Here is a 15,008-nt window from a genome sequence, read left to right on the forward strand (position 1 = left end):
ATCAAAATGAAATTATGCTAGCAATCTCCCTCATTACTGTTTTAGATGTTCTTAAAGTTCCTACAGAGCTCCGGAAGAAGCCACGTTACCTTAAAAATCAAATTATCCAATATTTATAATGAAGTTCCAAGGATTATATTATTATTAACTGTGCTTAAGAAAAAGATGTTAAGTAAAAAAGTTAAAATTCTCTCATTTTATCTCAGGTTTCAGTTTCTAAGAATGTTAGGCAATCATTTGCTGAAAATTTCTGCTGTGCTGGAATTGTGGCATATAGCTTTCTATTTGTTACTTTAAAATATAGAAGCAATGTTCATGTCCATGGCATTACAACATGTATTAAAAAAGAGCAAATAAAAAAGTATCTCATGGTTTATATTGTCTTAGAAATTTTATGTTATGCTAGCTCCTGCTTGTTGGTAAATTACCTGTACTTTATTTTTTTTAAGTGTCCTATGGAACTTGTTAAAATAAGCAGAAATAAAGGTTGCATATTCAACAGCCTTTCCAAAATCAGATAAAACTGCATAATTCAGGTGCTTCAGAGGTAGTAAAAAGGCAACACAGAGAAACACTTAAGTAAGTAAAATATTATAAAGTAAAACTAAAACAGTCTTTGTAAGATTTCTACAAGCTTAAAAATTTTTTCAATAAATCAGATAACAGTAATATATTTGGATCTGCATATTTCTAAAAAAAAAAACATAGGTCAAAACTAGAAATATTAAAGAGACTGTTAAGAGTCATTGTTGTCAGGGTGATAACCCAATTATAGATCAAGTTCAGTCACGTACAGGTAATAACAATACGGCTCTTTGTGCATTATAGCTCTAGGTCACTAGCACAACTCTCAATAGAATAATAAAGACTAGTGCTACTGTACTGTTTCTTTTTCACCCCATCTTAATCCCTCTGAGACCAATTATGTTATATCAGCCTCCCAGATATATCCAATTTCCATCTACCCAAGGACATATTTTAGTGCCCCCAAAGTGGGTCTAATGCATTAAAGTGTGCTATATTTTGGAGCTTTAGATATTTATACAAAATGATTAGGTGTATCTAAGCTGCACACTAACATGTCACTAGTGATAGGCTTGGGGGAAGAGGGAAAAGGAAGAAGTAGTCCTACACAGATAGAAGGTAATGTAATGTCTATATTTCACAACTGAAGATCACTCACTGTCTTTTAAAAACTCAAAGTCTTACAGAAAGTTGCATGTTTTATCGGATCCCACAGGATGTGTGAAATGCAGGGAGTCGGCTTGGATTTGTGTCTTTAAGGAGCAAGTCTCCATTGTCACGTCAGAAGCACGGGTGAACAAAGGGACTACTTAATATATTTTTTAAACAAAAATGGAACGTTCATAATTTAAAGACCTAATCTTACATGGCAATTTTTAGTATAGCAGCCAATTAGACTTATGTGATGAGAATACCAAACTTAATAAAATGAGTTAGCAAGAAAACTCAAATGTTCAGTGTTTGACACAATGCTCGGTGCTAATTTTAATAAATAATAAGTACAACTGCACATTTTAGAAGTAAAATTTTCTTACCTCACTTGGCATTTGACTGCACAATTACAAATGCTATAGAAACATCAATAGCTTTACCTTGAAGTGGTATTGTGCCCTATAGTAAATAAAATGTACTTCATTTAAATGTCCTTGAAATAATATATTAGGAAGAACTTTCCAGCACCAACTTAAGTAAACACAAGATAATTTCCAGTAACAATTCTAGGGAATTCATATAGTTCTATCAACATATGAGAATCTAGCAACTATGGAAGAATTTAGACAAAAAGTTTTTTAAAGTTACCTTAACTTCAAAAACTGGAAAAATAGTCTGTCTCTGCCGTTCCCACCTCGCTTTTTCTCATTTATCTGGCTTTATTCTAAGGTGGTTCCCTCACAAGCCAAAAGATAAAGGCCATATTTTTGTCACTGACTCAAATTTCTCGAACCATTTTCTGAATTTAAAAAAATGTCAGGTTAAAAAAAAAAATCAGTCATAATTTTTACAGGCTTGATACGGCATTTTCCTTTCCTTAATAATAAACATTTGGGACATGAAAACACAGGTAAAATTACAACAAGCAATCGCATTTTGCTCCGTGTACTGCTCTCTGATGCCTTCCTTGAGGAGCATGTACATTTACATACTGTAACCTGTGTGCCCAGTCCCGCCCGCCCTTAACTGTTACTTGGTCCCAAGGTGCCTGACTGAGTCTCTGCCCTCACTGCGTCACCTCCATGGCAGGGGATGCCTGGCAGACACTGGAAGCGAGAGGGTGCCAGTGCAGGAGCTGGTGAGTCTACCGTATGGCCAGCTTGGTGACAGACCCCCGCGGGTCCCTCTGACCCCGCGGCCCTGCGTGTGGCACAGGCAGGGAGGGAGGCACGAGCCTGCGGATCCTGAGGCCGCATTTGTCCTCAGACTGAATGCATCTCGACTTGCCCCCATGTAGAATGGGAACAAGGCCACTACCCTTCTTGAACCAAAACCCAGTGATACGGATGAAAGAAAATCATGACTTCAAAAGCTGAAAAAAAAATCTGGAATTAGTTTGATCAAAGGCACATAACTACATCATACTCTCTCCAATGACTTAAGACATAGCTGAAATCAGTTTAGTTCAATTAAACATTTATTATTATCATCAATATATAATCAAGTGCAGGAGAGCCGCTACCGTTCTTAATCTTTGTAGTAGATTTCTGCTTCAGGAATGACGAGGCAATACTGAGGGCTTGCAAACTAGCAAGCAGCAGCAGGAGGATGCTGTGGGGCTGTGTTCCTGCGCCATGTTGCCAGAGAAGAAGGAAAAACCTTGTTCTCCTGCCTCTGTTCTCTAACTGCGTGAAAGAGGAGGGACACAGCAACGACTCAGATCCATAAATGCTGTAGGGAACGTCCTCTTCATTACGAAGAAATGTTCGCCAGTTTTCCAAGGTATTATATATAGGCGCTCAAAGTTTTCCCATTCAGAGCACAGTTTTGCAGCCTTCAACTTAATACTCCCCTGCTCTGGTGTTGCAAACCAAGTCCACCCTTCTACTCCATTTTCATTGCCATCTTTTATGCGCTCATCCGCAAACTCTGTTCTCGATTTTTCAGAATTTTCTTCCAAACCTATTGCAATTTTTTTTTAAACTAGGGCTCTCATGGCATGATTTACAGAACAAATACAACACTGGGATGACTATCCCAGTGCCACTTCAAAGAAGGAAAATGCTCTGTCCTAATTTCCAGTAATTGTCCATGGACATTTCTTATGAAAACGCTTATGGCAAAAGAATAAAAATCATACAACGCATGATACTGGCAAAAGAAAACTTCACATCTTCAACCGTATCTCTTGAGTAATTTATGCTTTCCTACATAGTCCTTTGGAGAATTTTCTCTCATTCAAATTGGCACTGATTAGGTCATTCACTTTTTAAAAATATGTTCCTTGAATCTCACTCCTATACTTCCTCAATTAGTGGCCCAACTTTTTTTAATTGATCAGGCTGCGGAGATACAGAACCAACAGAAGCTGGGGGCAGAAGCAGGATCGTGTGGAAGGGAACAAGTGTGTTGAGAAAGAACAGCAGAACAGAGGGCCAGGGACAGGTCTAAGGGAGCTGACTGCCACGCTGTGTTGCAAAGAAGAAGGGTGAATTTACCTCGTAAAGAACAGGGCAGATCTTCAGAAAGAGGAAACAAGACCTAGGAAAGCATGAGATTCCTGCAACTTCTACTAGAACTTGATTTGGAGAATGAAGGGAAAGAAAGAATTGTCCTTTGACTTTCAGTTACTAACATACAGTGCCTTCTAACCACCAAAGCATTTAAGTTACACAGAGATATCTTAGGGAAGGCATCTGCTTTCAACCCAAAATTCTTATTCAGTGTAGTAGTTTGACACTGGTACATGGATGAATTCATAACTTAAAAAGGAAAGAATTTAGCTGGACACTGGTGGCTCACACCAGTAATTCTAGCTATTCAGGAGGCTGAGATCTGAGGATCATGGTTCAAAGCCAGCCCAGGCAGCAAAGTCCATGAGCCTCCTATCTCTAATAAACCACCAGAAAACTGGAAGTGGTTCTGTGGCTCAAGTGGTAGAGTGCTAACCTTGAGCTGAAGAGCTGAGGGACAGCACTCAGACCCAGAGTTCAAGCCCCACAACTGACAAAAATAAAAATAAATAAAAAGAATTTGGCATGCACGCATGCGTGCACACACAAAAAACTATAATGAAATTATTGTAAGTCAAAAAATATGTATTTCCTGAAAGCCTTCATATGTAGGTGAAATATTTTAATCTAGAGCCTTAATCATGTGTATATCCTAACAGCATAATTCAAAAGGAAAGATCTGACATACAGGTTTTTAAAGCTAAACAGTGCTTTTGTTTTAGACAATAATGTAAGAAATTTTGAAAGTTATGAGCTTCTAAAATCTCTCATGAGTTCTTACAAAATGACTGTATAGAATGTAGGCTTCCTTAAGACTCCTATCTACTAAGGCTGACTTGGCAGACATAGCTCAGGTTCTTTTATTTGATTTTTTTTTTTGGTGAGTTTTTTTGGTCGGTCATAGGGTCTGAACTCTGGACCTGGGCACTGTCTCTCCACTCTTCAGCTCAAGGTTAGTACTCTACCACTTGAGCCACAGCACCACTTCCGGCTCTTTCTGTTTATGTGGTGCTAAGGAATCAAACCCAGGGCCTCACGCATGCAAGGCAAGCACTCTACCACTGAGCGACTTTCCCAGTCTCATAGCTCAGGTTCTTATGAAATGTTTACTTCAAAGTTTTCTGAACAGGAGCCTTAAGAAGTTTAACAGTAGCTAAGTAAATCTGTCAAGACCTCAAATATATATTTGGAACATTAATTTATTTACTACTTTTATTTTTCAGTTACAATGCCTTGCCATTTTGGCTATAAAATGGACGCTTCTCTGACCTTTTAATTAAAAGTTCACTATTGCAAAAACATTTTTCATTGATTCCTGTATTTTGCTATACTAACAAATTAAACTCAAATTGTGATTTTAAAACAAAGTATCTATGGGGCCTACCTTATTTTTTAAAAAAAACTTAAGACATCATTATGTCAACAACAAATCTGCTCAGGTTTTAGTTGCTACAATGAACTCTGAATAATTATTTTACAAATTGAGCTTCTACTTAAGGAAAAAAAAACGTTTATTAGCAGATCTGCATTTCAAAGCTTTTGTTCTGAGATCTCTTCTACATAACTGATCAGATTAAAGAAACACTGTTATACAGTCTGCATATTTTTCATAGTCATTCTTGAGTAAAAATTACTTCTTGCTTACCTATTATTAGATATTGTAGCATTCTATTTCATCAGGGCTTGGCAATAAATTTTACCAATACAAGGAACCGCACTCATTTTTGGAATGTACACCATATGTGCTTTGCTTTATAGCTCTTTTAAAAATGGGTAACTCTACAGAGCAAAGTAAAAAGTGGAATCTATTTTCCTTTCCCAACCCGAAGACCTTCTATCTGGGCCAGACTTTGATATTTGCCCCTTGGCTGAGAATCCGCATCTCCAACTTCACACTTAGCTGCAGTGAAGTAGCCCTGCAGGCAGGCCGACTTCAACGAACCACTAGTGGTATCATCATTAAAATCCTGCTGAAGGTCACCATGGTAACCGCCTGCTGAGGCCTCACTGCTGCACTCCGCATCTCCTAATCAGCTACCATGTGAAATGCAAATTCAGACAGTCTGAAAATTAGTCAAGAAGAATAGGGGATGAGGATGCAGATATGTGAAATATTCATGTGCTTCATGGAAAAAAGAAGACAGCATGAATGACACAACAAAGAAAGGCCCCTGACATTCTTGCTATCATTTTGCATTATTGTTCACACCCTACTCTATTTCTGGGCTGAGAGTTCTGAAGTTGGTTTTGTGAAATGCCATATTTATATTCTATACCCAAAATAGTAATTAAAAATGGCTAACATAAGAGCATTAACACCAAATAAAGATAATACCTCTAAATTACCACTGCTGCCTTTTAAGAGTGTATTCTAATTATCTAAATACAAATGCCGTGAGGCAATAAACTAGGCATCATTGATTATCAGTATCAAAACTATAAGAAGAAAACATACGAAACAGAAATGCTTTAAATATGGTTTAAAAAATTCTTTGGAGATATTTATTATTCAAGTTACACAGACTGAAATTTCCCTACACAATACTAAGACCAGATGCTGGTTCATTTCTTTCACAATAGAAAGACTGACAGGATTACCTAATAAATGAACATTCTAATTGTTTTACATTTTCCTTTGCTCCTTTCCATGTTCTTAGGGCAAAATATCTGTTGCTCATAAGGTAAGATGTCCTAATGAGAGACACTGCTTTCTCTGGGCGGGGCCCAGATACACAGTCCAAAAAGAACTTAAGTGACCACATCTTAGTTGACCTGAGAGTCCATTTCTGTATGCTTCCTCCATAAATACTGATGCAATCAGGATGTGTTAGGGTAAGACCGGAAATGCTTTATTCAATGGAGAACTGGATCCTGGCTAGTGCCCAAACAAGTCATCTCAGTGGGTTACCAAGGCAAGCAAGGATTCAGATCTCAAAAATGTTGAAAAATTCTGTTCTATCCAACATAGCTAGCCTCAACCTGCTTATCTACGGGACTGACTGTTGCATTAAGGCAATCAGAGGACAGGTATCATCAAAGGGGAAGAACAAAACTTAAAAGTACAAGGTTAAGACAGGGGGCTCAAAGATGTGTGTTTCAAAATTCTGAAAACACGGATGGGAGGGGAACTCTGCTGTAATGTCTGCTGGTCTGGATGGTGAGAATGAGGGCTGAGCATGCAGAGAGGGGTCACCCGGGGTGATGTCAGGGTCACCGGACATGCTCAGTAACCAGAGCCTGGGAGTGGGCACTGGCCAGTCCCTTCTCTGACCCGTCCACTGTAGCCAGCCACTATTCCCATCACACCTAGGAAGTGACCAGTTTTGTGTCACATGTTGCATTGTGTCCACTTCTCATGAAGATGCCAGTCAACTTGCAGCAGGAAACTGAAACTGCTGCTTCCCTCATGTGTGCTAGTCACCGAATTTCTGGGTTAGGTCAAATTCTGTAACCAAACATGAACATTGTAAAGTGAACAAGAAACACATGGACTGAGTGGGACTTACTTCTTCCGAGTAGTGATCTGAAGGAAGAGGTGGGTAGTCGCACTGCTCTATCTTCTTACACAGTGAGTATAAATTCATCTTGTCACCATAGAAAGGACTCTGTAGTGCAGCCATCTGAAAAATGTCCCCAATGAAACTGATAGAGCGACACAGTAACTCAACACGGTAATTTCAGCAAGTACATTACACTGGGGTGGCAAATAATTATAAATACGTTAAATAAAACTATCTGGTCATTTTAATTTTCAAGCAAATCCCTTTCTGAGGATTATGAAGTATGAAGAATCTTTATTCAACTTTTGATTATGTAATTTTTGCAACATTTAAAAATTCCCTAAAATGAAGACATATTTAAACATTTATTCTGTGAGAAAGGTTATTTTGAAAGGGGAAGAAAAGAAATTTGAATATTATAAGTGACCTCAAATAGTTAACAATGAATTAGAACTTCTTTGACAATGTCTCAAAAACACTAAATATGTTCAAGAAGTCTGCAAGTCACATAGGTATAATTCAAGGCATCCAAATGAGACTCTTATGTAGAAAAACATGACTCAGAGGATGAACAACATTTAAAAACAGACATTATTGAATTTAAATTTATTTTAAGACAAGGTCCTAACTTGACATTTAAAGTTCAAGCAAATGCTGTGGTAAGCAGGGTTACAAACTAAAAAATTCAATTTAAAATGTTCACATCCTGTTCAGAACCTTCTGAATCTTTGAACCGCAGCAACCAAGGATCCAACATGGAGCGCCAGGCGGCCCAAAGCCAGTCACCCTTTTCTACATGTGCTAATAAGTTTGATTTTGGAAGGACAATGTGTACATTCCCCAGACAGGCAGAGTGTGGGTGAAACACGCTGGTCCGTGCTGTGCTACTCAGTGAGCGTCAGTGGGGACAGGACAAGCTGAAAATGGCTCTCATCTGTCTTCTGTACTCCAGACAGGGTTTAACTCCTTCAGAACCTTGGCCAGGAGAACAGGCACAGCAAACCAGGCCTGGAAAGCAGCTCAATGAACTGGCAACTAGCCTATAGTTAATATAAAACCTACAGAAACCTATACAGAACCACCAAGGAACAGTTGTTCCACATGGCAAGAAAAGCAATAAAAAGAAATTTAAATCTCTCCCAAAACAAAAAAACACACTACCAAAGAGGAAACTTCTAAAGAAGGAATCATAATATTTTAAAATTCAAAATTCATAATAAATAGAATGTTCAAAGTACCATTTAAAAAATACGTTGTGTATATAAACTATAATCCTCTTACTTTGTAAAAACCTTAAGTAATATACACATATTCATTATCATATGCTAGGAGTTCATTATACTACTTTTGTCTCAATACTGCAGAGTGTTAAAAAAAAAAAAAAAAAAAACCCTGAATGTCCCCTAAGGAGTTAAACAGGAATAGTATATTTTCATGCATCTCCTGCTTTGACAGATGAAAAATGTCAACTGTCCTGTTTTTATTTTCAAGCTTTTGCACTATTCATCTGGTTCATTAGTGCATCTCGATGCTGCCCCTGACAGCTGCTCGCCCTCTCCTCCCAGCAGCTGAATTTTTCAGGCTAATTTGATCCTCCACACTGAGACGATCGCTAGAATGATTGACTTGCTCCCTGACCTCCAGGGTCTGACTTTCCTGATTAGTATTCTGGGGGTGTCGGAGGGACGAAAGCCCACTGTCTGTCTTCGGGGCTGGTGGCAGCTCTCTTTTTTTTTGAACTGTAAGCCACCAACCTACAACCCTGGAAGGATGCAATTGCTGCACCGAACAATAAAGGAAATGTGTAAAACCCACTTTTCCATGTAAAGGTCCGTGTAGCAAAAGCTCAGCGTCTTGATTTTAATTAGTAAAGTCTACTTTGTTGCATATCAATTAAAACTGCACTGCTAGGGTTTTTTTTTTTTTTAAATAAAGGTTTCAGAACTATTTGAAAGTCTAATTTTCTGAGTTTAAAATACGTTTTCAGAAAAAGCTCCCTATTCTTCATTGTTAGCGGAAATCTCTTAGTAGGTTACAATACAAAAAAAAAAATCTATATGATGTTATGGGCAATTTTTTAAAGCTACATCAACAGATATTTCTATTAACATTACATTCAAATGTAACTGAAAAGATATAACACATAAATTATATCTTTACACAAATTCTAGTTCTTGCATAGAGGAGTTGAGAAAATGCTTTAAGGTGAAACTATTGTTAGCATGATACTTCCACTAGAGTCATGAAAATACACAATTCATGAATGTAGAAATGGCCAAAGAAAGAACTTTTACACATTAATGATCAGTTTAACAGTGCATAAAAATTGGACCTTGTCTCTCAAAGACAAATTTACCCCAATTTTGACTAAGTTTGCTAGCCCTAAAAGCATTATGCAATCTTGCCCCCCAACACTAATCAGCTCAACTCAATAATTTTTATTGATAAGCTTAATCTTATTATTGGGAACTTATCACTTTCTTTTAGGTATTTAAATGAAAAAAAAATGTCATTTGGATATATTAGCTTATAGCCTAAAGGACTCCAATGTTACCAAACAGGTAAACATCTTAGAGATACAAAATAACCAATTTTAAAATTAGAGGAACTGTATTATCAAGCTGATTCTTTCCACACAACATCAATTCGCAGAATATAAGACAGTGAGTGAAAATACCTTTTCATTCCATTTGTAAATGAAAATCATTTTGTCACATCCCCATTTCACAAAATTCCATAAAGAAAATGGAGAAGATTTTACTTGAGCAATCATGCTTTGATTTGGAGTAGTCATTAGTGACATTAGTAGGAAGACTATAAACAATCTCAGCTGCCTGAAATTAACTGGAATCTGCAGTCAGTAAAACAACAAAAGATCATAATATAAATTAGAAAAGGCACCTCCCACTTCCAAGTAATGGTGGCACTGTGAAAACTGATGATCTCTTTTTCTACTCACTTAAGTCACAAGGACAAAGAAACAAAAAAAAAAAAAAAAAGAAAGAAAAGAAAAGAAATATTCTGGTTTCTCCCTATCCACATTATATTTCCTTACTGAGATATTGTTGTACTTATTGGGCATATTCATTTTATTAAAATAAGGGTAGAGGGCTGAGATGTAGCTCAGTGGCAAAGTGCTTGCCTAGCAAGTGCAAGGTCCTGGGTTCGATCTCCAGTACCAAAAAAGAAAAGACAAAAAATAAAATAAAATAAGGGTAGATTAATTTCATTTAATAGCTTTGGATCAATCTGTTTTCCTGCCAGCTGATAAAATAAGAAAACAATAGTCACTAACTTGAGATACTCTTCAATGCTGTTGCTCTATAAAATGGTATGAGAGGTGTTCATTAATAGTATGTTCTCTGTTCAAATTATTCCACAGCAGTAGTTCTAGAGACTGGACTTACATAATTCCATCTTCCTTTGAAAAGAACAGGAGAGTCCTTCCCTGACCTTTGCCAATACAAATTATGACTCCTGAAACCCACCTTAATTGATAATCTGTAAGAATTATCCATTTGTATTCTATCCTTAAAGCTGAATAACAGGTGAAACAAAACAGTGATAAATCTACTTCATTATTAACTTTCCTGAAATGCACTAAACAAGCTTTTCCACAGATGCTCAAATACCTACTTTATTAACATGAAAGTTCTTATTTAGAAAAATAACATTCTCACCAAGAAGACATTGAAAATTAGTGAGAAAAAGTTAATGTGTAGAGGTCTACTGTTATTAAATTCAGTGATAAAAAGCTACTACCTCGACACGTGAATTCTTCCTGATTTAAAAGCAGATTTTAAGCGTGATGCAGGAAAGGTATGTACTGCAAGGACAGGACAAGCAAGCGTCATGCATCGCTGTGTGAGATTTACCAGCCCTTCCTACCTCATACAGAAGGCAGCCAAGAGACCAGATGTCAGACTTGAAGTTGTATCCATTTTCATGTATTCTCTCTGGAGACATGTAATAAGGGGTACCCACTGAAAACACACAACAAGTACAACATGGAATATGAACATGGAAATGCAGCTAGCAAAAAAACCCCACAATTTTCTGTTAAAAAACAGTATCACTAAATATTGACTAAGATGGCAAAACTCTTTTGAGAACATTCTGAAGTATTTAATATCCTCTTTACTCCTTGACTATTATAAATAAAGTGCACTGATACCTATACCATAATAAAAAAGGCTATGGTGTTTTAACCTGAAGGTATTCTGATTTGATCAATATAGTTAGAATTTAAGGAGTATCACTAAAGGAGGGGGGAGGGAGAGAGGAATCCTAACAACAACAAAAACCCACCTAAAAGATTCACAATGGCTTTATGTTTTTAAAACAGCTTTTGTATCCCAAATAATTAAACATGATAACTTAAACAATTTACTTTAAGCCAATAACTGTGCAGGGTTGAATCAGAAGAATGTGTGCAAAATTAGTTGTACTTGCTAACCTTTACAGAAGTATCCTTGAGGACATAGTCCTGGCTCCTACTCTACAAATGTGGTATACCTTGGTTATCCCACTGGAATGTAGAAACACTAGCACAAGGCTAAGTGAGATCACTCAAATTCCAGAAAAGTTCTAAGCTCCTACTACTACTGAGACCATTTTTAGAGGCTTAAGTAGTTTTTAAGGTACTTAGTACTAAAATACTACGACATTTTTCTCTTTTTATAGCTATTTTTAAAAGTATCAATATTGTTTAAAAATAAGCAAAAGTATTTTGCACAGTAAAAAACATTTAATTGACATTCAAGTGAACGTCAATTCAAGTTTAATGGCTATAGGCTTACCATTAGCAGCCTTAGGTTTTTGCCTAACAGAAAGTCAAAATCTAGAAACAATATTTAGGAATCTTATCTACGAGGAAATGGCTGCTACCCATGAAAAAATAACATTCTGCTTTGTCTAGTAATTTTCAAGAACTTTCCAGGTATGTACTATAAACCTTAATGAGACTAACTCTCAATACTAAACAAGGCTTTTACAGACAGTAAAGAGCCACATCAATAATCAAAGCACTTCTCTCACAGGCAGGAGTCAGTTCTCCAAAAGAATGAAGTTATAACCCAATGCTTGCATGAAAACGATTCCAGGCTAACACTGAAAACACCATAGACCACATATCCAAGCAAGGCTACCAGCTCTCCATTTACACTAGTTACGAATACATTGGTCAGAATGGGCCAGAGAGAAGTATTCATGAAAGGAGGGAAAGGGGAGCTCACAAGCACACCTAAACAAAATCTGAGCTCTTCAGTCAGGAAGTTAAGGACACAAATTTAATTGTAGTGTTCTCCTTGAGACACAAATTTACCAATTTCAAGCAGTGTCAGGAAAACACAGAAAAGGCCAGGTGGAGAGCACTGTTACTGCACGAAGCTATCTAGCTTGGGAGTCCTGACCGCTTTCTCTAGCAGTTTGCATCAGCAATACCAAGGACCGGAAGCCGTTACAGCATCTCTCCACTAAGGAAGGAAGATAGGTAGTGTTGGAATAATGAGCGGGCTCTGCAGAGACTCCTGGTTTCAGGACATAAAGCAAGTGACTGGCAGAGAGGAACGTGCACAGAGGCTTCACGGAATCCACAGGGGGCAGCTGAAAACACTGAGGCTTGAAGGTTCAGAGTTTACCCAAAGCAAAGGTAATTTTAACCAGGAGCTCGGGGAAGCCTGCTGATACATTAGGGGTTTGGTATGAGTGCGAAAGATTGATGATAGGGAAACGGAAGAACAAATGCTAGCATTTTACAGAGATTAGCCCCAGCATAACACCTTAACTGCAACACCAACTGAACTCACCGCCACGGCCCACAAGTGAAGGGAGCAGAAAAAGAAGCCTCACGCATTCTAAACTAACTTAACACAGACAAGATTCCAATGTGCAAAAAAAAGCCTTTTGTAGTGCACCGCTGGAGGTCATCGTGAAAGGTGACACACTCAGTGCTGCTATTTTAAGCCTAGACATGACACTCCCTCTTATGATAAAGAATGGACACACTTACCCTGTATGTACATGTTTTGTTGCAATGTGCACACTACAGGGGTCCTCCATACCTCTGAGTATGTAAAGCTAAGTATGTTACTCACCTCTCGATCGACACGTTTCCAAAACAGTCATTATATAAGAAGAAGCACTCTGCACTCCAGATAACAACTGGGAAGATTCATAATTAACTGCCAAGCACAGGCAGGCCTAAGAGACGGGGGGTAGTTGTACCACCTCCCTCTGACATGCTCCCTGGTGCCCTCCACTCTGGACCCAGCCCTTCCGCTGACTGACACTGAGCAAAGACATTCAACACCACCACAGCAGAAGCTGATTCGTCTTTACCCCTCTCACTCTAGCACAGCGGCCCAAAGTTTCCAAGCTCAGGAAGATGTACAATGAATGCATCCAGTGCGGTGATATGTTTTCAACATCTCAAATCTAATGAAGATATAATCATGTCCTAAAGTCCCTTTAAGAAAAAAAAAATCCATGACAGCTATGCCTAGGATTACTGTTGCTTAAAGAATGTTGTGACTTCATTTAACAGCTACGTAAGAGTTGTGGAGAGAGACAATGAGACATTAAAGCCATCTGCAAATTACTACACACTTGAAGGATGCGTAATCCCACTTCCTGTCCCAGGCTTTAGAGAGGAAGGTAAAATAGGACCACACTTTGCAATAGCATATACTCACACCATTTCAGCCTCCAGACACGAGTCAAAGTGAGTAAGAAATGGGTAATACTATGTAAAACAAGAAAAGGCTTGACACGAAAGGAAAACTGCCACCGCTGAAAGTGTTATCTGACCTTTCTTTAATCTATATTAACACTGCATTAAACTCTACTAAAGCAAGTCAGTCATTCAAAGGCAATAGTATTTTTATGGTATTCTATGAAATATACTGTTTATATGGTATATGCTTTGTACACAAATGCATTCTAAAATTTATTCTGAATAAAATGAAGACCAATTTACAGTATGTTCAAGAGATACAACAAATTCTGCTGAGAGACTTCTGTTGGGGAAGATATGGCTAAATTAATCACATTTAGTAGAACAGGCCACAAAAACTTAGCACTTTAATCCCTGTAAAAACTTGAATATGGAAAAAAAGGATGACTAAAGAATCTGGATATACAGCTAGACTTCAATTGTTTCTTCATGTCCTTTTAAACGAAGGAGGCAAAGCAAAACTAGTCATGGGTGAGGAAGTCTCTCCCATCTTCCCCTGAACAGCAGCCGGCTGGGTAACTCCTCCTCCATCTACTTCCTCCTCTGTGAGACCAGAGTGTGCCAGAGGAAACCATCGGAGACCCTTTGTGCTCTCAAATTCAACAGCACTACAACTGTGTGTAACGCTATATGGAAAATTAAATGAAATCAATAATAAATGCTTAATCTATTATTTAGGCCAGAGTGTTCTAAATCAGAGAATACAAACTAGCAAAGTCAACTCAGAAATACAGTCTCCTTAGAACGAGTGCAAAATAGAGAAAAGAAGGCTTTGAACATGCCTTGTTGGGGAAATTAAGAGAGACAAGTCATCTCAGGCTTCAGTGTGATGAAAATATGCAGACGAGACAATAGTATTTTCATTTTTTTCCTTTATACTAATTAGTCAACCATAAATTATATTGGCAGACTAAACAGAGACTCTGTATTTCACAGTGAGTAGTATTATTATCTGATGTCAATATGGAATAGCTAAATGGTGATCAACGCTTCTTCTGTAGAGAACATTTAAAAAACATTACAGTAATGCCACTTCTTAAGCACAGTTGATAACATTGAGAGGCTTCAATGGTGCCGAAGAGAAAG

The 15,008-nt window shown here is 37.7% G+C and overlaps 1 protein-coding gene across 3 annotated transcripts in view; it reads right to left on the minus strand.

Annotated features, from left to right (window-relative positions):
* Nek7 (NIMA related kinase 7) overlaps positions 1–15,008 on the minus strand; it is a 124,325-nt gene that overhangs the window by 9,003 nt on the left and 100,314 nt on the right. For all 3 annotated transcript variants that reach the window (XM_042701164.1, XM_042701165.1, XM_042701166.1), the window contains exons 8-9: positions 11,078–11,172; positions 7,196–7,309 (exon numbers count right to left, since the gene is read on the minus strand). In XM_042701164.1, coding sequence (XP_042557098.1) covers positions 7,196–7,309; positions 11,078–11,172 — 209 coding nt within the window. The remainder of the gene's footprint in view (positions 1–7,195; positions 7,310–11,077; positions 11,173–15,008) is intronic.

The sequence above is a fragment of the Dipodomys spectabilis genome, unplaced genomic scaffold (assembly GCF_019054845.1).
Source record: "Dipodomys spectabilis isolate Male_0828 unplaced genomic scaffold, ASM1905484v1 ptg000288l, whole genome shotgun sequence".
NCBI lineage: Eukaryota > Metazoa > Chordata > Mammalia > Rodentia > Heteromyidae > Dipodomys > Dipodomys spectabilis.